Source organism: Schistocerca cancellata, chromosome 9 (genome assembly GCF_023864275.1).
Source record: "Schistocerca cancellata isolate TAMUIC-IGC-003103 chromosome 9, iqSchCanc2.1, whole genome shotgun sequence".
NCBI classification, from domain to species: Eukaryota; Metazoa; Arthropoda; class Insecta; order Orthoptera; family Acrididae; genus Schistocerca; species Schistocerca cancellata.
In genome coordinates this window covers 299,554,714-299,578,756 of record NC_064634.1, presented here as the reverse complement: position 1 = coordinate 299,578,756, position 24,043 = coordinate 299,554,714, and the positions used below count along the sequence as shown (strand labels likewise).

General features: G+C 41.0%; 1 protein-coding gene across 8 annotated transcripts in view; it reads left to right on the top strand.

The window, feature by feature from the left end:
- LOC126100287 (cyclin-dependent kinase 12-like) overlaps positions 1–24,043 on the top strand; it is a 182,987-nt gene that overhangs the window by 107,852 nt on the left and 51,092 nt on the right. For 2 of the 8 annotated variants that reach the window (XM_049910894.1, XM_049910890.1), the window contains exons 2-5: positions 1,586–2,402; positions 2,487–2,630; positions 18,554–18,685; positions 20,066–20,230. In XM_049910894.1, the coding sequence (XP_049766851.1) occupies positions 1,593–2,402; positions 2,487–2,630; positions 18,554–18,685; positions 20,066–20,230 (1,251 nt within the window). In that variant the 5' untranslated portion in view covers positions 1,586–1,592. Of the gene's footprint in view, positions 1–1,160; positions 1,282–1,312; positions 1,496–1,585; positions 2,403–2,486; positions 2,631–18,553; positions 18,686–20,065; positions 20,231–24,043 lie in introns of those variants that run through there. The other 6 variants (XM_049910889.1, XM_049910888.1, XM_049910893.1 and 3 more) reach the window with 6 other exon arrangements.

Sequence of the window (24,043 nt, the reverse complement as noted above, 5' to 3'; positions counted from 1 at the left end):
TGTGCTGCTGATGTCTACTCGAACGGAATACTGGTGGCACAAAAGAGAACTGTTCGCTGATACCTAGTCTGATATAGGTGGTGGTCAGGTGTCATGCTCTTATCGCAAATGAATGTGTCACTGTATAATCCTTGGATTTATAGAAAGTTAATCATATTTTCGTATACAGTCAGGACAATATGACCAAAATATTAAGAAAAACGTAAGTAGAGGGCGAAAAATAAACAGTTATTTCAGTTAAAAGTAAAAAACCTAATCCACATACGAGCAGCTCAATGTGGTATAACAGATTGCCAGAATTCATAAGAGCTCATACAGGAGGCTATTAATAACAAACTTAAAGTACTTTTTTAGTATGTAAAAGTTTGTTTTCACTGAAATATTTCTAAGCTCCTTAAAATACTGTCATCAGCCCCAGCCTATGAAACCAAAATTTGCTAGACAGGAGAAACTGCAGGTTAGTATAGGATGTCGATTTGTACAAGCAGTGAAGAGAGATATAAAGGTATCAGTAGTATCTATTCCTTTTCAACTGAAATGCTCTTGATCTCCAGAAAGCCTGTCGCACTGAAGCCGGGTCATCAGTCTCAGGAATAAAAAACCTGGTATCACGACATTCTTGGGTCATGTATTGAAGTCTTTTTTCTTTTTTTTTTTAGTTCTAAAGTTTTTGTTTTCTTCCGTCGGTTTTTTAATATAGGATCATCGTTTTTTTCCATAGGAAGGGAACTCTACGTTGACGGGAGAACGTTCTCCGCAATGCCTACTTTGTGCCTGATTAAATATTTTGAAGCTTTACAGTTATAATAATGCGTGTTTTTACTTTCACTATTTGCGATAATTTCGGTTTTATATTTTGAAGCTTTACACTTATAGTAATGCGTGTTTTTACTTTCACTATTTGCGATAATTTCGGTTTTCGATTCTGGATTTAAGCTTGCTTGTTTGATGTAATAGCTTTTAATAGATAGCACATTGCGTTCAGTCACAACAGATTTCCCAAATATTGATGCATTGAAACACACCCTACTGCGCGCGTGTGCCTTTGAGCATTTGAAGGTTGTCATCGATAAAATTTTTGGACTTAATAGTTGATAGCCTATGTGCAAAATCTGTGACTCAGCATCTGTAATTCTCTTCTTTTCTATTGGTGCGTTCGAAGCCACTACATACAGATTAGTTTTGGAGTTGTTTTAAATGCTAGATATGTGTATAATATTGCTTTTCATGCATGTGTACGAATTCCAGTCTCTGTGGTATGAATACTTGCAGTTTGGACAGGTATCTGTTTTAGCATTGTATCACAACAGGCCTGCGCCCGCAGAAAAGTTTGAATTTCTATTTTTAAAGATGACATGTGCGCGTATCGCCGGAATGACGTGATGCACTGGGAGCGGGAGCCGGTGTATTTGAACCACTTGTTGTGCAGTGCTAGTGGAACCAGTGCTGTGCAAACTCGTGTGCTTTAGGAGGTGTACGGTTATTGTCTGCATAAGTGCGAGCTGATTGTGTCGCAAAACTTTTTCTGCACATATGCTGTGTTTATATACACGTAGATTTAATCTATAATCTTTCTTTTGTTCAGATACGGCATGGGCGGCGGAAGGAGAAGGCGGGCATATAATAAGAAGCAAGCCAAAAGAAAACGCATGCAAAATTTGTTAAAGCGCGTGAATGAGGAGAAGGAAAATTTAGTGGAGACTGATTTATCAGCATTTTCTGAAGACTGCGGTGTAGACAACGTATTTGATGCAGGGACTCCTGAACGCCGCCAAAGTGTGAGTGAAGCAGCTGAATCTTCTTGTTTGTCAGAAAAAAGGAAATTAGATTTCTCCCCTGCAAGAAAGATTTTCAAGAGAACTCGGACTTCGGCAACGCCAAGAAGTGAGCTGAAATGGCCCAGCAGTGGTTCTCGCACACCGAATCTATCGTCGTGGTTATTGGAGGCTGAACAGATATTTCGACCGTCGGCTGATCAAAGTGATGATTTGAAGAATATCAGCAGCTGTAGCACTATAAAGAAAAAAGGCACTAGGAAAGATGATAGTCATTTTAGAGACGAGGGTAAAATTTTTATTCATTCAACTCCAAATATAAGACAAAGAACGCCATCGCTTTCAAAGTTAGACAGAGTTGGAGCCAGTTGTGCAGACTGTTCAAAAGGGTTCTACAAAAAACGAACAAAAAGTTTGAGTTATGGCTCAGTAAGTGAAAATAAGATATCGTCTTCAAAGTCTTTGACCCAATTATGTTTAGACTACTCTACAACGCCAACAGCTAAATCAAAACAAAGCATCAAAACACAGCTGAAGCTTGTTCATCTGATACATCAAGGAGATGTCAAAACATATGATGCAGAAAACATCCAAGTTATGCAGGCTTCAAGTGCTGATGCAGCACAGGTATGTATAACAGCTGTAATCTGTGCAAACACTATTGCTCTGTTTTTCCACTTTTAATGCCAACTTTAATTTATAATTCCTCAGAGTGAATCAAAGAATGGGTTAACCTTAATGCAGTCAGCAAGTGGAGATGAAGCTCAGAAGACAATTTGTTCCTATGACCATACGGAACAAATGAGTACGGTGCACAGTTCAGGCTCCATTGAGAATAGTGTGTGTGTGTCTCAGGTACATATGCTTAGTGTTAACAGCTATTCATTTCATTAGTTATCTCGTTTTCTATATTGGAAGAGTATTATGGAAAGCATAAGATAACCAGAAACCGGTGTGTTCTGTTCAGTATAACCTGGAGACACCTGTGTGAATATTAGATTACAAATAATGTCTCTCTTTCTCCCCCCCCCCCCCCTCTCCCTCTCTCATGTGGTCCAGACTTTCAGGTAATATCTCCATCTTTTCAGTAGTTATACTTTTACCCCTTCTTGCATGTATTCAATTTGCTCAATACACAAGAAATTTAAATGCTGAAGATTTCAAAGTGTTTAAATTCACTTGTCTCTCATATTTTTGTTGATTTAGACTCTGCATGTTGTTATGTGCCTTCTTTGCCATTTCAATTTTCACTTCATATTCTGGAAACACTTAAGTGCATGGTAGAGAGTATTTCCCATTGTCCCATGTCTCAATGTTGAATGCGTCTGTGCATGCTGTAATCGGTCTAATTTTCTGAGAGTGATTACATACGTGGGGGAGGGGGGTATATTCCTCACTTAATATTTGTCATTGAAACTTTTTAACGTAGGATTTTGCAGTATAATTGACATCTTTATTTTAAAGAATCTGCCAATTCAGATGTATCGCCATTTTCGTGACACTGTCCTGTAAATCAAGCATGCTTGATAGGCTGAGTTGCGCCAGTGCGTTTTGAGTAATCTCCTGGGTAGGCTGACTGCCTTTATGCAATAATCGACCAGTGAATTGAAGTATGCCATCTGCTTTACTTCTGTCTGAGCCTAATTAATGATCCTATTTCATATTGTCATAGAGTTCTACACAGAGATAGTAGCGTGAGTTAAGATTCCAGTTTGGGCTTACAAGTCATGAACAGCACGGGTCCAAATGCACTTACCTTGGTATGTCTGAAATTGTCGTTTATTGATGACTCTTGGAATGTGTTGTGTACTCCCTCAAAAGAAATCCTCATGACTGTCGCAGATTTATTTTGACAGGCACTAACTCTTATTATTGTAATTCTGAAACAGTGATAGTGAAAAACAGCTTTGCGGCTCACTTTTTTGTTTTGTCTGTTACCCTTCTTGTAGATGGGTGTGATACGGGTTTTTTTCCAACGAGATTTTGTCTGAGATGTGTATTATGGATAACAGAGTTACTAATGCAGCTGCATATTCTGTGTATAATCTGATAGCTCCTTGGAGCCCTGGATCTTTGTTCAGTTTAAGTGGTTTCAGCTGTTTATGCTAAATTCTACACTCTGTATCGCTCATCTTTGCAGTGGTCCAAGAATTAAACTGAGTAGCATTCCTGGTAATTCCATTGTAAAGAAACATTGAAAAATGAGTTAAGCATTCCTGATTTAGGTCAATGGAAGTGCCAGATTCCACCCATCTGCTTTGACCTGTGATGTAAGGGTGTTGTGGTGTGTGACGTCATTATGGTGTGGAGTTTGAGTTTGATGTGTTTGTGGATGTCGTCTTGTTTTGTTTGATGTTGGCCTCTGGTGATTTTTCTCGAGTTGTAATGTTTTGTGTATTGGATGTGTTATGATTTATGTATGGATGTTTGATTTTTGAGGTGTTTTGGTTTTATTATTCCTAGCTGTAGGGTTTTTTCTGATTTTTCAATAAGACTGCTAAAATGTTCAGTGAAGGCTTCATGCATTTCCCTTTTGACAGCCAAAAGTGTTTCATTCAGCATCTGTCTGTCTATAGTCATGTACTTAATTTTTCACTTATTATGTTGTAGTCTGTTCAATTAAAAGTTTCTTTGTGGGAACTGTATACCATGCCTCCACGGGGTTCTGCCTATTGTGAAATGTTCTTTTATACTGTGAGTAAAACTTTGTATAATTTTACGTTTGATTTGCTGTGAAATCAGTTACCTTGTTTAGGACTCAGACAATAGGGAGTGGTCTTTGACATGGGAAGAACGCATATTTGTCTGCTTTGACTGGGCTGCTGGCAATGCCTGATGACAGATGTGTGTACAGCACACAATTCCATAACTCCAAATTGAATGCTACTTCGTTGTATGCCATTGGCAACAATGGCAGTCCACAAGTAACATTAGGAGCTCTGGTTGGAGGAACTAAGTTCCACGATGTGAAGTGCCAGTCAGCACGTTATCGTTCTCATACTATACAAACATACCTGTGCAATCCTAGGTCAACCGTTTTTCTACACTTGGTACATATGTATGCATGTTCCTGCAAGGGGGTAAATTTTTGAACTGTGGTGCTTCTATTTGGTTTACTGAATGTGTAAATCTTTCTACTTGTTTTAGTTGTCTTTTTTACTGTGGTAGCCATTAACGTTATAAAAATCTCATCCCCACTGGTAAGTTTCAGTGTGGGCATCTTCAACCTCAGATCTATATTGTGTGTTACTTTCAGAGAAAGCATTTACTATTTATTTTATATTTAAGATGCTCCATTACACTGCAATATTATTTGTTTGTGTATTTAGTATTGCTTCGTAGGGTGTCTTGTCATGCTTGCTATTGGGCTCAGGTTCTCTCTAAAGCTTCTGGTTTTATCGTGGGTGAAGTGGTGGCTGATAGAAGGATCCAAATAAACATCTATGTCTACCCTTGAGAATGAGCCTTGCTGACACTCTCTCACATTGAGCAACATTTCTGATCTCAGTTAGATTTGAGTTCCATGTCTTCTGTTATGTATGTATTCGTTTTTAACCAGATTTCTGTACTTCGTATTACGTAGGCTTCATTGTTTTGTGCTTCAAACTCTGGTACTTTGTTGTTAATGCTGAGGTAACAAGGGTCTATCCCATGTCAGTCTTACAGTATAAGGGGCAGTCCATTGAAAATGAGACAGGTGAGGAAAATTAAGTAAATGGTTTATTTTTTCAAAATTAATCACCATATCTGCTAAGTTATCCCACTGAAAATCAGTACAGTCAGTGCCTGCTTGGAAAAATGTTCGAGGTTTTCTACAGAACCATGATTGTATCCAGATGTGCATCTTTTCATCCAAAGCAAATTGATGGCCATGAATGTCTTTCTTAAAGACTCCAAAAAATATGGAAATCATAAGGAGAGATCGGGATTGTGCGGAGGATGTGATAGTGCTTCACAGAGAATCTTCTGCAGCATATTTGAAACAACCTCGGCATTGTATGGGCCTGCCCATGTTGTGGTTACAGGCAGGCCGCTGCATGAGAGCAGCGTTTGGTTTGCTTGAATCCCTTGTCTGTTATCTACTAATTTGACCTCGCAAAATAATTGCAGTTTTAATGAGCTACTTAACCACTTGGAGCTTGGCATATCACTCTTGTGCAGTATAAGATGCCTACTTATGTCTTTCATTTAGGCCTATACCAAAAGCTTTTGACAATATTGACTGGAATACTCTCTTTCAAATTCTGAAGGTGGCAGGGGTAAAATACAGGGAGCGAAAGGCTATTTACAATTTGTACAGAAACCAGATGACAGTTATAAGAGTTGAGGGGCATGAAAGGGAAGCAGTGGTTGGGAAGGGAGTGAGACAGGGTTGTAGCCTCTCCCCGGTGTTATTCAATCTGTATATTGAGCAAGCATTGAAGGAAACAAAAGAAAAGTTCAGAGTAGGTACTAAAATCCATGGAGAAGAAATAAAAACTTTGAGGTTTGCCGATGACACTGTAATTCTGTCAGGGACAGCAAAGGACTTGGAAGAGCAGTTGAACGGAATGGATGGTGTCTTGAAGGGAGGATATAAGATGATCGTCAACAAAAGCAAAACGAGGATAATGGAATGTAGTCGAATTAAGTCGGGTGATGTTGAGGGTATTAGATTAGGAAATGAGACACTTAAAGTAGTAAAGGAGTTTTGCTATTTGGCGGGCAAAATAACTGATGATGGTCGAAGTAGAGGATATAAAATGTAGACTGGCAATGGCAAGGAAAGCGTTTCTGAAGAAGAGAAATTTTTTAACATCAAGTATTGATTTAAGCGTCAGGAAGTCGTTTCTGAAAGTATTTGTATGGAGTGTAGCCATGTATGGAAGTGAAACATGGATGATAAATAGTTTAGACAAGAAGAGAATAGAAGGTTTCGAAATGTGGTGCTACAGAAGAATGCTGAAGATTAGATGGGTAGATCACATAACTAATGAGGAGGTATTGAATAGAATTGGGGAGAAGAGGAGTTTGTGGCACAACTTGACTAGAAGAAGGGATCGGTTGGTAGGACATGTTCTGAGGCATCAAGGGATCACCAATTTGGTACTGGAGGGCAGCGTGGAGGGTAAAAATCGTAGAGGGAGACCAAGAGATGAATACACTAAGCAGATTCAGAAGTATGTAGGTTGCAGCAGGTACTGGGAGATGAAGAAGCTTGCACAGGATGGAGTAGCATAGAGAGCTTCATCAAACCAGTCTCAGGGCTGAAGACCACAACAACAACAACCAAAATGGCACAATGGTATATGTGCACAGACCTTGGCCACAGAGTGCCCTTTGAGTTTAACACCCTCTATTGTATACAGGCAATCACAGCGCTGGTGAAGGAGAGGATTTGCTGCGAACTGGATGCAGTTGTGAAACTACTGTTTTCTCAGCACACAGATATGGTATCTCTCCTGGAAATGGTTCAATGATGTAACATGGGCAAGTCAGACTGGGCCCGTAAGGAGCCTTCTTAAAGGCAGTCGTCAAAGTTCATCCACCTGTCACAGATGTCATTCAAAATAAGTATTGCACAAATAAGATGTTGGAGAATGCAACACTGTCGCTTGTGCCTAAAAAAAAAATAAAAAAGAACACTGACACTGAATTTATTAATGCTATTGAAGAGGCTGTTAGACCTCTCTCTAGTGATGCAGCAGAAGAAATTAAGAGTGAAACACACATAAATGCCTCCTCAGAAATGTAATATTTTCTCCATGGAAAGGGCATCTATATAAGCGACAAGAAGATCCTCACATGACAGTTCTTTTAATGAATAAGTGAAATGGTACCTTATTTTACCTACAACAAGACAATCGCCACCTGTTTAGTGAACCATAATATTGATATATTGGTTACTCCTACCTCTCTCTGCATTTATGATGTGCATTTTATCAATGTTTTTTTGCTGGGCGCTGACTAGTTCTGTTCAAACAAAGTGCATTTTATGTAATTGTACCAATGTGTTTTCCCCCTTCCTGGTCCTGGGGTAAGAATAGGGCCAAGGTATTCTTGCCCGTTGTAAGAGGTGATGTTTCGGCCTTTGTGCTGGACCCCTGTAGTGTTTGACCTCCATTTTTCAAAATTTTCCCGAAGAGCTAGCCAATTGGGGAAAGGCGCCTTATATGGTGCATTATGTCCATCGTGCATTGAGATCTTTAGCCCGCTTTCTTGTCGTCACATTGCAGTCCCGCCTATTCTCCCATCTCTTGGGCGAGGACACCTTCCTGGGTGCATTTTCCACCATGCACTATGCAGTGTCACTTTCTGTGCCGACAATGACCATGGACTTCTTGCACCTAATATCCAGCATGGTAGCCAGTCTGTTGTGGCGGGGCCACCGTGTACCCTGATGGTTGTAGCTCCAGATAACACAGGGATTGCTCTGCTGATGCCTGCGCTGTTAACTCCACACATATGCCAAGGAGTAGGTGCCCATCATCCTGGGGCATCAGGATTCCCGGCAATGGCCATCGTGCCAGGTGGCCTTTGCTGCGGCTGGGTGGTGCCCGTGGAGAGGGCCCCTGGTTGGGAGTGGGTGGCATCAGGGCGAATGACACGCCATGAAGCGTAGTACATCATCTCTTGCTGGTGGTGCACCGCCAGCAGTCTCTAAGTGGGCAAAGTCTAACTTTAATGCTAAGGAAACCTGGTTCCCGGCAATGCGGGCCCCTGCCCTCTGTAGCTATAAGGGATATTACAGGAACCATAGAGACTATAATTGAGTGTCAGGTGGAGTTTGCGTTTATGTCCTAAACTCAGTCTGTAGTGAAACTGTGTCCCTTCAAACCCCTCTTGAAGCCGTGTCTGTCAGAATACGGACGACACAGGAAATAACTGTCTGCATTGTATATCTTCCTCCAGGTGGTGCAGTACCCCTGAAAGTATTAGCTGCACTGATTGATCAACTCCCTAAACCTTTCCTACTTTTGGGAGATTTTACTGCCCATAACCCCTTGTGGGGTGACACCGTGCTTACTGCCAGAGGCAAAGATGTCGAAACTTTACTGTATCAATTTGACCTGTGCCTGTTAAATACTGGGGCTGCCACGCATTTCAGTGTGGCTTGAGGTAGTTACTCGGCCATCGATTATCAATTTGCAGCCCTGGGCGTCTCCCATCTATCCACTGGAGTGCACAGTGACCACTTTTCCATCTTCCTGTCACTGCCCCGGTGTCAGGCCCATGGATGCCTGCCCAGACGGGCTTTAAACAAGGCGGACTGGGAAAATTTCATCTCTGATGTCACTGTTGACTCTGCATCACATGGTAACATCGATGTGATGGTTGAGCAGGTGACGCGATCCCTCGTTCTGTAGGGTGCCCCCCGGCGAAAGACAATCCCTTGGTGGTTGCCGGAAGTTGCTGAGGCAATTACAGAGCATTGGCGAACTCTACAGCGATATAAGCGACACCCTTCCCTAGAACATCTGATAACCTTTAAGCAGGTCCATCCCCGTGTACGCCAGCTTATAAAACAATGGAAACAGGGGTGTTGGGAGAGGTATGAGACAACCATTGGGTGCCACATGTCACCTTCCCCAGTCTGGACAAAGATCAGATGTTTTTTGGGTACCAGACCCCAACAGGTGACCCTGGCGTTATAATCAATGGCATGTTATGTACCAATGCAAACGCAATTGCCGAGCACTTTGCTGAGTACCATGCTAGAGCCTATGCGTCAGGTGACCAGTGTGCTGGTGGAGGCCGGAGTCCCTCCATTGCAGATCCGACGTGCACAACTGCTTGCCAGTTACGTTGCATCCATTCATAGTTCTCCTGAACATCTGAATTACCGTCCCCTTTTCCACTCGCGGCAGTTTATCTCCTGCATCGGCGGGCCAGGTCACGGCTAACGATTACAGTTTGCGTGCGATCCGTTCTGTCTGAAGTGGAGTTCTTCCTTTTCCCACCTCCCTTCCAGGTCCGTCCGCATACACCTCCATGGTGTACATCTAGGCCGTAGATTAGTCTGGACCTTTTGTGTGACCCTAAGGAATCAGTTACTCCTACCGTTGTCGTTTCCTCTCGATTCTTGACGTATTCCGGGGCTCTGAAGTGGTTTACACAGACTGCTTGATGGCTTGATGGTCATGTTGATTTTGCCTACGTCCACAGAGGCCATTTTGAACAGCATTCCTTGCTCGATGGCTGCAGTGTATTCACTGCAGATCTGGTTGCCATCTCTCATGCACTTCAGTATATCCGTTCATGCCCCAGGAAATCATTTCTTCTATGTACTGACTCCTTGAGCAGCCTACAAGCTATCGACCAGTGCTACCCTTGCCATCCTTTGGTAGCATTCATCCGGGAGTCCATCTATGCTCTGGACTGGTCCCATCATTCAGTGGTGTTTGTGTGGACCCCAGGACACGTCGGCATCCCAGGCAATGAACTTGCCAATAGGCTGGCCAAACCGACTACATGGAAACTGCTTCTGCAGATGGGCATCTCTGATCTTGACTTATGCCGTAGGGTTTTTTGGCTTTGGAAGACGGAACGGCGTAACAGTACACACAACAAACTGCGTGTGACTACGAATATGTGGAAGTCTTCCATGGGGGCCTCTCGCAGGGAATCAGTTGTCCTCTGCTGGCTCCGCATTGGCTACGCTTCTGCGACCCACGGTTACCTCCTGCACCGTGAAGACCCTCCTGAGTATCACTGCGGCGCCTGGTTGACAGTGACCCATATTCTGGTGCACTGTCCCACTTTGACTGCCCAGCAACGAAATCTTGGGTTACCGGACTCGTTTCTGCTAATTTTATCTGACGACGCCTCATCGGCTGATTTAGTTTTACGTTTTATTCATGAGGGTGGGTTTTATCATTTGATAAAAGTTTTAGCGCATGTCCTTTGTCCCTCTGTGCCCTCCACCCTAGTGCTTCTAGGGTGAGATTTTAATGTGTTGCAGAGTGGCTGGCTTCTCCTTTTATTCTCATGGTCAGCCAGCCATGGTAATTTGCTTTGTTGTTTTAATCTCTTCTTCACATTTCTGTGGTTCTCTCATCCTCCTTTGTCCATTTACATGTTTGTTGCCCTTCATCGTTCTTGTGATTTTTCCCTTCATTCCGTTGAGAGTTGTCAGTCTCATTTGTTTTATTCTCACACTTGTGGCTTTGTTTATTCAGAACAAGGGACTGATGACCTCGTAGTTTGGTCCCATTCCCCCTCTTTTAATCCAACCATCCAATGTATTTTCACTGATAATCTTTCATGTATTTCTCTTGTAGAGCCTTGGAGAATAGCATAAAGCCAAAATGTGTAAGCCAGTATAAAATTAATAAATACAGTGGTAAAGACCAGTATCAGATTTTGAGTGCATTAAAAATGACTGCAACATCTCTCGAAGCAATATGCATTTTACTGTTGAATAAAGTAATTGTGATTGACAACTTGCAATGTTGGAAGGCAGTTTTGCCTGCTTGCAGCCAGCCACATTGACGAGGCTCTCTGTATACCAACGGAACAGGCAGCACAGTGAGCATGTGGCACATGAGGAAGAACAGCAGTTGGCTGACAGCTGCCCTACGACTCAACTTGTTGAAATGTTACTTTAAATGAAGTATGTGTGGTCTTCCTGAAATCCACAAGGAAGGCCTACCATTATAACCTGGTAAATTATCCAGTAAAGGTGAAGTGATATCTGAATTCCACAAGGAACTGTTTAGGGCCTCTACTTCTCCTAACCCATATAAACTATTTAAGAGAAAGTCTGAGCAGCCCTCTTGGATTGTTTCCAAATGATGTTGTCATTTACTGTCTAGTAAGTCACCAGAATGTCAAAACCAGTTGCAAAATGACTTACACACAGCATCTATGGTGCAAAAAGCGACAATTGACTATAAATAACAAAATGTGTGAGGTCATCCACATGAGTACTAAAGAAATCCATTGTATTTCGGTTGCACGATAAATCGCACAAATTCAAAAACTGAAAATTCAACTAAATCCCTAGGAATTATAGTTATGAACAACTTAAAGTTGAAATGATCACATAGATAATGTTATGGGGAAGGTAAACCAAAGAGTGCATTGTATTGATGGAACACTACTAAAGGTGCAACAGGTCTACTAAAGACTGCCTACGCTATGCTTGTTTGTCCTCTGGTAGAATATTGCTGTGCGTTGTGTGTCCTTCTCAGATATTATTGACAGAGGACATCAAAAAAGTTCTCAGAAGGGCAGCTCATTTTGTCTTATTACAAAATAGGGAAGAGTGTCATGATATGAGAAGCAAGATGTGGCGGCAATAATTAAAACAAAGGTGTTTCTCTTTGGTGCAGGATTTTGTCACGAAATTTCAGTCACCAATTTTCTCCTCTGAATGTGAAAATATTTTCTCAGCAACCTACATAGGGAGAAACGATCATCATAGAAAATAAGAGAAATCCTAGCTCGCACAGAAAGATTTAAATGTTCATTTTTCCTACACATTGTTAGAGAACGTGATTCGAAGAACGCTCTGCCAGGCACTTACGTGTGAACTAGAGAGTAGTGAAGTAGATGTGTGAGCAACATCAGGGCATTGGCAGAATTAAACCTAAAGTCTTCTGACAATATGTAGACTGTACTTTTTCAGTGTTTTCTCCATGTTGAGAAAGAGCTGCCAAGATGGTAACATCTAAATGAAATGCAGAGCATATGAAAGGTGCACGATCCTTATTGCCACGTGTCTTTTGTGACCAAGTAAGTCAGCCGTAGTAGAGCATATCATCTCCGCATGACATTTCATTGATTTTTCTACTATGAAAATCTTGTCCACAATGAAATCCTTCTGGGATTCAGTTATTAAGGAATCTGTGTAAATGTGTTTGTTAGAAGGTCTTATTAATTATGATGGCAGTCTTCAATTGGTCTAGTTAAGGCTTCAGGCCAGGGGTGATTTTAAAATTTAATTAGCCACAGATAGGAGGTGTCTGCGTACACACACACACACACACACACACACACACACACACACACACACACACACACACACACAGACAGAGAGTGATTGGGGGGGGGGGGGGCAGGGGAGTTAGTGTTGTCATTGTGACCCAGAGGCGAGGGGGTGCAGGTGCCAATTATAGCTCTACAGCTACATACACAGTAGGCCAACGAATGACAGCCCGCTATGTTGTTGACAGATATTTGCTTAGTGTGTACAGGTGGCAAATCGGAACCAACAAAGTGGTTGGCCTTGGTTGCTGTTTGGTTTGCTGGCTTTAAAATCAAAGCATTGGCAGTTGGTTGGTGTTGGGACCCCTCTTATAGTGTTGATGCCAGATGAAATATTTGTTGATTCAATAGCGATTTTGTGTGTCTCTGGAATGGGTGTGTATGTGTTTCCGTACATCAACAAGACATACTGAGTATGTTTTGTTCATCTGTTTTGCTCTTTGATTTAATAAGAGCATCATCAGAAACTCTGGAACTTACTGTATAAAGTACAGTAATTTGCTGTTAAAGAGCAAAACCAGTCGGTAAAACATACTGAGTGCTACTCGTGGCTGTCCTGAAAAACTTAGTCGCTGCTTCCCCTGCAAGCAATGACTGCTCTTGCTAAGGGTAGGTATTCATTGTATTTAAAAATACTGGAGTATAGAGTGGAATATGGAGAAAGCATTAAAGCTTATAGTTGTAACACGAATGGGAATTTTATGGGCCCTTACTAACAAACTGAAAAGACTAGGCACTTGGAGGGAAATAACTCAGCTATTAGAAAAGGGAAATAACTCAGCTATTAGAAAGTGATATGCACTATATAAAAAAGAAAATGGTGTTCTTTATTGGCATGTTTTCGCTGTGATGACAGAGATACAAACAAAAGTGGGAGTATCTATGAACTTTCTGCTGCAGGTACAGCTCTCCTAAAAGAGGTGGTATCTTTGGGAATTTTAGGGCTTACACAGTTCAGTAACAGATATTATGACATAGCCTATATTCTAATTCAACTTTAAGATAGACATTAATTTTGTCCTACCTTTTCTGAACATCAGCTTCTTGTAGTAAAATAAATATTGCGCATGCAGTGACTGCTAAATCCTCTTCTTTCCTTATTAGTCAGTGAAATTGTAATTAAAACTCTACAACAATAACAAAATGGGAGCATCAGCAAGCTATCAAAGCCAACTGTGATTGCACATGACCAAATCCCTTGGCTCAGGCTCTTTGTATGGTGTGGAGGAGAAGCCCAACACCAGTGCCCTGGTGACCAGTGTTTGGCTGAATGCAGTCTGTCATTCACTGGCCTAGTGTGTACGTGTCACAGAATTAACCATGCTCTCCTTCTTATTTTAAAGTTCTGCGTTGATTAGAATCGTATGACTTTTGTAATGAAAGTGTTGCTAATCAAATGCCTGTTACTTTGTATTTCACTATTTCTTATGAAGGCTCCTTCCATGTTCTACTCTCCTAGTGCTTACTAGCATAAAGACACTTAATGCATTTAACTGTAACATGATTTTATTAAGTTATTAATTTATAAATGGCTGTGTAAGTAGTTAGTTTTACCATTCAGTAGCCCTGAAATGGTCATCTAGGATGTTTCCTTTGTTGTGCATGTGTACAGTATAGTTTGAATTCTGAACACACTGCGTTCTGTCCGGTATTTTGTTGCATAGTTTTTAATAGTTTAATTTGTGGTTGCTTTTGTCGAGACATGTAATAAGAGGAGATAGTTGCCTTTTTGAAATCTTGGGAACCGATCTCACAAGGGGCTGCACTGCTATCAAATTTCTGTAATTATTCATGTTTATGGCATGTGAACTTCAGAACTCAAATATCAGTGTCTGAAAGCAGTTAGATGAAACAGTTGGAAATTCTCGAGAAAATGAGAAAATAGACTTTGAAGTTCTCAGAGTGACCTTAATTTAGTAAAGGTAGGAGAGATTTTGGAGTGTTGCATGGCTCTGTCAGTAGCACTTGATGGTGGTAACCAGTGGACTGCTGGTTTGAGATCCTCTTTGCTCATAATTTTTTTTCTCGTTCAGTTCAAAAACTTGCACTGTTTAAATATAAAGTTCATTAAGTATATGACAACTCACACCCCTAAATATCATTTTTTATGAAAAATGTGTGTTTTCTTACTTCTGATTTTTGTAATACCATGGAAAAAATTCCTTTTTTCTGTCCATTGAACATAATTACCTCTTCACATGTTACATACTGTTTTCGTGTAAGGTTTGTAACGTATAATGGAATAAGTCTGCTAGTAACATTGCTTCTTCAGAAATTACTGCCACTGTTTGTGTTGGTTTGATGAGGCTATTTTCTGTGATGATTTGCTTTTAGTATACATAGATATATCTCATGTGTAATCTTGAAACATCACTGCTTAAATACCCTTCAGCATCATCATCTTGTGCGGGATCAGGCAAATTGCCATTGCCCATGCTCCCTCCCTCCCTCCCTCCATTAGATTTTAATGTGTAAAGCTGCAAAACACTATCTGCTGCTTAGGCATCGAACCCTGAAATGTCACTACAGCCGCAGCTGTCCCTTGTAAAAGATGTTATTTCCCTTCCCACTGTTGTGGAATTCACCAAAATCCTTTACCCCAACCTACTGTGGTCCACTCTGCAGGTAATACTAGGTACTGGGGTAAGTGTTATGACAGTGGCATGATACCCCCCTCCCCCTTCAGAGAGGCTCACACCTCTTTTGTGAGTAAGTGCTTGGCTACCACAGGGCCCCAGCCTTCACAGCATTACTTCTTCCTTTCCGTGCTGCAAGCTTATACTTCAGTTTACCCTTTCCCCTTCTGCCTCTCTATCGAACAGCTTCCTTGGTGCAGACTCTGCCTTGACCTGGTTTATGATTGGGACTAGTTTCTCCACTTTCAGCATTTCCTACAACTTCTTATCACTCTCTCTCTCTCTCTCTCTCTCTCTCTCTCTCTCTCTCTCTCTCTTTCTTTCTCTCTCTCTCTCACACACACACACACACACACACACACACACACACACACACACACACACACACACACTGGCACAACTTGACTTTTGCCTCCTGGCTACAGATAACATCACACCCTTCAGTGTGAACACAGTACTTTCTTGGCCATTGACCTTTCCATTTGCAGCCTTGTCTTCTGCCATCCATCCACTGGAGAGTCCATGATGACCTGTGTGGCAGTGAGCAGTTCACAATCTTCTTATCCCTCCCTCAGCATCGCTCCCCTGAATGCCTGCCCAGATGGGCTCTCAATGGTGCTGCGTGGAGTGCTTTCACCTCTGCTGTCACCCTTGGCTGGCTGCCAGTGGCTTTCGGTTTTGAGCGGCTAAGACTCAATTTGTGCACTTTTGTCAATGTTGTACTGTTCATCCACAACCAGAACTTTACTTCAACAACCAGCTTCTCAATGTGGTGGCAACTTATCGCATTTAGGACTGGTCTTTGATTCTTGGTTGATATGGATATCCCATCTTTGCCAGCTTAAGCTGGCTGCATATTAATACACTTCGCTACCTGATAAACACCAGCTAGGATGAAGCTCGCACAACCCTTCTGCAGCTCTACAGAGCCCTGATACAATCATGTCTCGACTATTGGAGTCTGGCATACGGTTCAGCATTGCACATACTGGATCTGATACACCATTGTAGGGTTTAACTTGCGACAGGAGCCTTTCGAACTAGTCCTGTGACCAGCTGACTCACGAAGGATGGGGTCCCTCCATTGTATTGTGGATCAGGCACCAACAGCAGCTCGTCAGGTATGTAACCCATGTCCGCAGCTCTCCTGAGCACATAAACTATGATCTTCTCTTTCCTAACACGGAAATCCATCTTCCACAATAGTGGCCTAGATCAGGGATTATGATCAGTCCACGTTTGGTCCGTCCTCTCTGAACTCCAGTAGTTTAATCTTCCACCTCTCCTCTGGGCCCACTCACATACACCTCCATGGTGTATCCCTTGGCCACAGCTTCATCTTGACCTATCACAAGGTCTGAAAGACTCGGTCCCTCTCAAGGCCCTCTGTCTCAAATTTTTCTCTGTCCTTGGCGAATCCTGGGGTTCAAACGTAGTCTATATTGATGGCTTGATGGTTGCTGGTCAAGTGGACTTCGCTTATACTCACACAACACATACTGAACTGCATTCCTTTCTGAATGGCTGTAGTGTTTTCACTGCGGAGTTCATAGCCATCTCTCGTGCTCTTAAGAGTATCGCTTACTGCATCGGTGGGTCCTTTCTCATCTGCAGCGACTCCTTGAGTAGTTTGCAAGCTGTCGACCAGTGTTAACCCCATCCCTTGGTCATTACTGTCCAGGATTCTCTGTGTGCCCTCGAACAATGTGGATGCCCAGTCACTTTCGTCTGGACCCCAGGTCATGTCGGGATTCTGGAGAATGAACTCACTGATAGCCTGGCCAAACTGGCTACCAGTAAACCGACTCTTGGTATCAGTATTCCGGAAACAGACCTCCAATCAGTATTGTGCAGTCAAGTGTTAGGAGTCTCTGTGGTCGCCCTCCATGTAGGCCCCTCACAAGGACTCTGCTGTCCTTTGCCGGGTGTGCATCACCCATACGTGGCTGAGGCATGGTCATGTCCTCCATCATGAGGACCCTCCCCATGGTCGTTGTGGTTACCATTTGATGGTAGTCCACATTTTGCTGGACAGTCCCCAAACTACCCACCTTGTGGCAGACTCTCAATCTCCCTGACTCGCTACCCCTTTTGTGAGGAGGTGATGCCCCAGCTACTGACTTAATTTTACATTTTATTTATGAAGGGGCTTTCGCCTTTCTCGTTAAGGGAAGGACACGTAACTTTATTGAGGGGTTGGGAGAAAACTCTGTTGCCTCCTCTGCCCACACCAGGATGTGGTTGTCTAGGCTTGGTGGTCCAGCTGGGTCCTCGCTCTACCTGCTCTTTTACTCTTCTCCCTTCTCCTGTTGTCTGTTAGACTTGTTCATCTTTTGTCTTTCTATGCTTTTCTGAGTGGAGTTAACTGTGGTAAGTGTCGGGCACTGGGAGATGTATGTTACTTTGTTGCTACTCTCCAGATGGGGCACCTTGAATGCCCATCATCCTCCCTTTTGTCCCTTATCTTGCCTTCATTGGCATTTCGTACACTCTCCCCCCCCCCCCCCCCCCTCTGGTGCTAGAGTTTAGCATGGTAGGCTATCTCTGATGTGCAGTCATGTAGACCTGTCTGTTTGAGGAAAAAGGGACTGATGACCCCGTAGTTCGATCCCTTTACTCATCCAACAACCCAGCCAACGAACAGTGGCATGGGATCTCAGTTTTGCCAACTGATGTCAATGTTAACCAATAGTAACGGGCATACTGCAGAGGTTGTAAAAACGCACATATGAGACTCTCTGTGAAGACACACACTCAAATGTCGCATTTCTATTAAACTCACGTGCACTTCTCATAAAAATGATAGATGTGTGTTAATTATCATATATTTAATGAATTTTATATTTAAATGATGTAGGTATTAGAATTAAACTAGATAAAAAAAATACTGAAGCAAGACTTCAACCAGCACTCCAGCAATTACAGCTCAAGTGCCCCTGATAGAGCTACATGTCTCGTTATAAACTGACCTATATTTAGTAAATTAAGGCCTGTTGGAGAACTTCAGGATCAATTTTCTTGAATTTTGAGAGCTGCGTTAAACTGCTTTGGCCAATTCATATTTGAATTCTGAATGTCGCATACCATAGATATGAAAAATTACAAAAATATGATTACTGTACCCCTTATCAGTATGCTGTTGAATGTAATTATGTATAAGTATTTGTATTCCAGGAGACAACAGGAAGCCCAAAAGACACCAGCATAAAAAGTATAAGAGAGCATGGGAAACCAGTTAAGACATTAGAATGTGTAGAAGAAGTGGACACACCAGCAGATAGAGGAAACTGTGATATGACATATCAGGTAAATAGGTTGTAGAATTTTGTAGCACTTAAGGTTTTTTAGATTTCTTAAGGATTTAAATTTACTTAAGTCTGACATCATTTTAACAGTTGATGTACTAAGTGGTGAAAATGGAAAGTTTAAATGGCAATTGAAGCCTTATGATTGTTCACTGTTTCCCACAATACACCTTCTGCGCAGTAGCTCAACTGTAGTTCATAGCCATCCAGATGGATAATAAACTGAGATGGTTCTAGCACATAAGTAAGTTAACCAAAAGGTCCAGTTTTGCTTGCTTCAGACATAGAAATATCTCTTATTATGTTAACTAGAAATATCTCCTATGTTAACCTGCAGACAGAATTGCTGAATTACAACAATGCATTTTGACATTTGCTTTGCAATTCTTCCTAGTTCGTAAATCTTGAGGCTAACAAATTTTTAAGTGCTAAAATACACTGGTGGCTTGATGCCCTCTTTTGTAGTGCTACTACCAGAAGAGGTCAGCATTCCTGTGTCAGCATTGGTGTTTGCCTTCTTCCTTGTTTCTCATTGGTTATAATTATACAACACCACTACCACATGTAGAACTCTTAATTCACCCACATTCTGTAGTTATAAGTACTAAACAAATATACTTCAGACACCTTATGGGCAATCCAATGATGTTTGGTTGTTATTGTAGAATAATTCACTGAATTCAGACACAACTTTTGCTGTTTTGAATGTGAGACATTGTCAATGTTGTGTGTTCCCCACCTAGATGTGCTAAAAATTTATTTAATTTTTGTAAGGTAACTCCTGACATCTTTCGGAACTGAATTATTAACATTTTTTATTGTCATAATTGTTCATTGTGTTTGTTTGATTATGCAAGTGGATGATAAAGAAGACATATTTATATCTTAAGCAATGTTTTCTCCCCATGTTCAACATTATCAGTGGCAATTTTTTGTTAAATCCTGCACTTCAGTTTTTGTCAGATTGTATGCCGTGCTTTCATAAACACGCTGTCCATATTCTAGCGGACAGGGACAGTATTATGTCCATGCGAATGCAATTTTTATACTGTTAAATGAGTGTTTGGAAAGAATCTCATTTTAGTGAAAATTTGGGCATGTGTGAAAAAAAAGTTGCCACTGCTGACGTCTTTGGAAATAAGAATGCAAAACATGCATAGTCTAAGTAACTGTCACAAATTTCAGCTGCATAGAAGATTAATACACAAACTGAATGAATTATTATAGCTCAGGTAACTATGCACTTCATACACATGGAAAAATGCTACTAAGTTTAATGAATGGTAGTAGGTGAATAACTGTCAATTTGTTGTGTTTGTTAGACTCTTCTGACTTGTTTTAATTTTTGTGCTAGTCGTGTGTAAAGTATTATTGTTTTTAGCAGGCCTTGCAGAGCATACCACCTCATGTGCAATGTCAGCCATTAGACTTGTGTGAGCCATTGAATATTGGTGAAGCCATCAGGAGGTACAGAACGTCGTTTACGTTGAATTGGTCCTCATCTTTAGCAAAGCTCATTGAACTATTTTCGTGGCTAGCAAAGAAAGTGAGAACCTCTGCTTTACTGTTAATATGTATGATATGTAGTTCAAATTCTGTAACAAAGTGGTTGAGTAGTAAAATAAGTGCGTAATTAGTGTAAATTATTAGTTATATTCAGTGTCTGTAGATATGCAGTTTCACGCCAGTTGGATAAATTTTTCAATTCTGTACTGTATTTCTTTGGTTCTATTTATTAGCTTGTTTTTAAATAACTTCGGTTCTTAAGCATGCTTTTAATTTCTGTCATGAAGCTGCTGACGCAATAGTAAGAAAATTTATGATAATACATGTTAGCTGTACTGAGTACTGGATTTCCATAAGATAACGTCCTCAGAGATGAAAATCGTACTTCTTTGATGAATGATAAGAAATAAGGATCAAATATAATCATGGTATTTTCAGTTATAAATGTTAAATCTTGTTCCTTCTGCTGCTGCCCACTCCTCTGCTCGATAACTGTGTATCTATCTTTGATTTCGTGCGATGTACTTAAGATACTTGGACTGTGGAGCTGCACCACATTTATTTAAGAAATCGGAGGCCAAAAATAGTAGAAATCAGTTGTGAACTATAAATTCAACCACCACCACCACCACCACCACCACTAGCACCACCACCCCCAAAAGTTGTCATCACATAGTTTCCAAACAACTTATTGTCAATGGCATATGAAATAGTGTCTTCCGCGTTTGTTGATAATTAACCCTTTTGCTGCTACAGGCGTCCTCTCTGCATTCGGCATAAGGATGGCTTTGTTATGGATGTACTGCTCGCCAAATGTTGGTGCCTGTGTTGAGAGACGCTGTTGTAGATGGTAGGAAATACATATATGGTTTTTTGAAAGCTATTCAGCGAAACAAATTGATTTTTGCACATATTATATGCTGATATCTTCGCTTGATGACTGACTGAATTTCATTTCCTTATATGCCATAATTACTGTGCTGCATTAAATTACTTAAAACTGTGTGTGAAATTTTAAAAGTTTCGCAGAGATAAAAATGCATTGCATAAACTTCGCATATGGTTGATTTTAGGCCGTACATTACAGCAAATGAAATGTAGAGAAGATCTCTAAATTTTATTTGAAATTGAAAGCAGAACAATGCCTCACTTTGTTCTAGAGTTAATGGGTTTTATATCCGATGAGTGGTCCAACGCGACACACCCATTCACGTCCTTACTCATTGCGAATCGTGGGCATAACAACTGTCATATCTAATAAATGATTAAAGGTATCACAATGAGGTTTTCTGTAAATGATAGCACATAATGAGGCACATATGTTGCATGATAAATACTCAAAAATTTGTATGATAAAAACTCAAAACTTTTTTGTTCACTTAAAAATGGAAGTAACTCAATCGACGGCAGTGAGAGATCAGTGGCTCAGGATGCTTATAGACATCCATAGCAGTGAAGGAAAACCCATGTGTCCTGCATATACACATCCAACAGCACCTGGGGAGCAGTGGGGAAAATATGTGTATTCATGTCCACAGCAGCGCAAAGTTAATAAGTTTAAGAATTATCCGTACTCACTACAGTGGAAGTTATGTAGGAATTTGCTTTGCTTGTGAGAACGGTGTCCTCCTTAATTTATTTTAATAAGAACAAGAAGAGGGCTTCTGACACAAGCAGTGTTGAATCTGAGGCTATAAGAGTTCCAGAGCTTATGCTCATAAGGAGAAGGGACAAGTAGAAAAGGGGAAAATGTAGAAAATGACAACTGTATAGGAGAAGTGACTTGAGGTAAAGTCACTCCAAATTCTGAACCAGAACAGACAAATGCAGAAAGTTAGAAAGAAAGAACAATGCACTGGAAAAGAAGTCAAAATCCTATAATACATTGTTACTTTCTATAATTTTTCTACAGGTTCTCTCTCACCAGAGTTAGTTTGCTTTCTCACGTTTCCTAACTGTCTGTATTGCATCTCCTATACAATTGCTTATAATGAAAAATATTTTTTTATAAACTTATGGCGGTTAGTAAAAAAGCTTAAATTAGCTTTCCAAGAAAAGCAACTGACTCATAACATTGTTGTGGTCTTTTCTGTATCCCTCAGGATACAAACATAATCCACTACATCCATGCAACAAATGTCCCACAAACCAGGGTTAGACTCTACAATCAGTAAATGCTGATGGATTAGCAGGAGAACACAAAGGTTACATTCAAAGTTTCTACCTGCCAGGAGATGATGGGGGTGAGCAACTTCACAAGAAAAGTAGTGAGTCAACCATTCTGTAAATAGAGCAGTGTCTGTCAACAGGCAGAGTATGAACATCCCAAGGGAAATCAAAGTAAACAGTGAGGTCTTTTAGGTGGGCTAATTTGGCAGGTTCTGAAAAGATTCGTAAGGATACCAATAGCTCATGAGAAAGATCATTAAGGCTCCACTGGGGACTGAGTCTCCATCATCTCAAATGATGCAAACTGAGGGCTGTCATCTGATGTAGATCTGTGTGGTGCTTACTCTATTGCAGCTATGTATGCGTTGCCAGGAATTTTGCAATAGTATTCTTTAAGGACCTCTGGGTGACACATTTGGGATTGTACACTGTGTCCAACATCAACAGCTACATTGTGCCTTTAGAGTGGTCCAGCATGATTAATGTGCACTGTATCCCAAGAATACTTTTGTTTTGGCTATGCAGAAAATGCTGTGTAGTACGTAACATTCTGGGAACATACATGCTGAGAACAGACTGTTGTTTCAGTTGCCTGACGAGTGCATGGCCAATGTATGTATCGTTGCACTAATGATTTCATGCTGCTCGTGTCCCAGTGCGACTGGTGAGGCAACTGTAGAATTCTTGGCTGGAACGTAGGTTAAATGTCAATCCAGCAACTCACAGCCTCCATGGCCAACATAAAGACAGCATCCTTGTCATTGATATGGCGTCAGAGGGAGAAATGGGTAAGATATTCTGGATGTGCTCGTTTCGTTAATTGCTCTGGCTACCCTAGCAATATCCTGCAAAGTTATGTATCCTATCCTGTGGACTGGGCTGTTGCTTGGGTTGTGATTATGATAAGCTGACCGACAAAAGCATAAGAATACCTGCTAGGAAGAACTGCTGAACTTTCTCATGATGATAGGCTAGACTCACCTGAAGCCACTGGAAAAACAGGACCAGCAGAAATAATGAGTCAGCAGTATGGTGAAAGGTCGGAAATCAGCAGGACCAGAGGAGATACATTCTGAATTCCATAAGTTGTTTGATGAAGAACAAATAGACTGGATGATAAAACCATTCAATAAAAATTATGTGTAATTCAGGTACCACTCCTCAGTGCCCTCAGTCAAGAGTTTGTAATCTTGCCAAAAAAAAAAAGCCAAAATGTACTGATTTCACAACAAATGTGATGAGTCTTGTCATGAAAATATTTCTAAAAATTATTCACAAAAGAATCTACAAAGTCTCTCCATTAAAACTATATTGGAGGTGAAGACATGAACTGTGGTGTCTGTGCTTGTTCTACTGATTATCAAACGGCTTTTTAGTGAGTACAACATTGCAAGACAGTCAAGGTGCTGAAAAACAGTGGGGTATATGACAACGACCTGGATCATAATTAATTTGTATTGGAACCAATATGCCACTACAAGAATAGAAAATGATAAATATGACACATTAAAGATATGCCAAGAAGTGAGACGGGGCTGTATTTTGTTGCCACCAATATTTTAGCTCATATTCCCTTCAAAGAAGCCCATGAAAATGTTTAAGAAAGAATTGCCTTGAAGCTGAACAGTATCCACTATTATAACTGTAATATTTGCCAACAGCTTAAATAGCCTTAGATATCTTG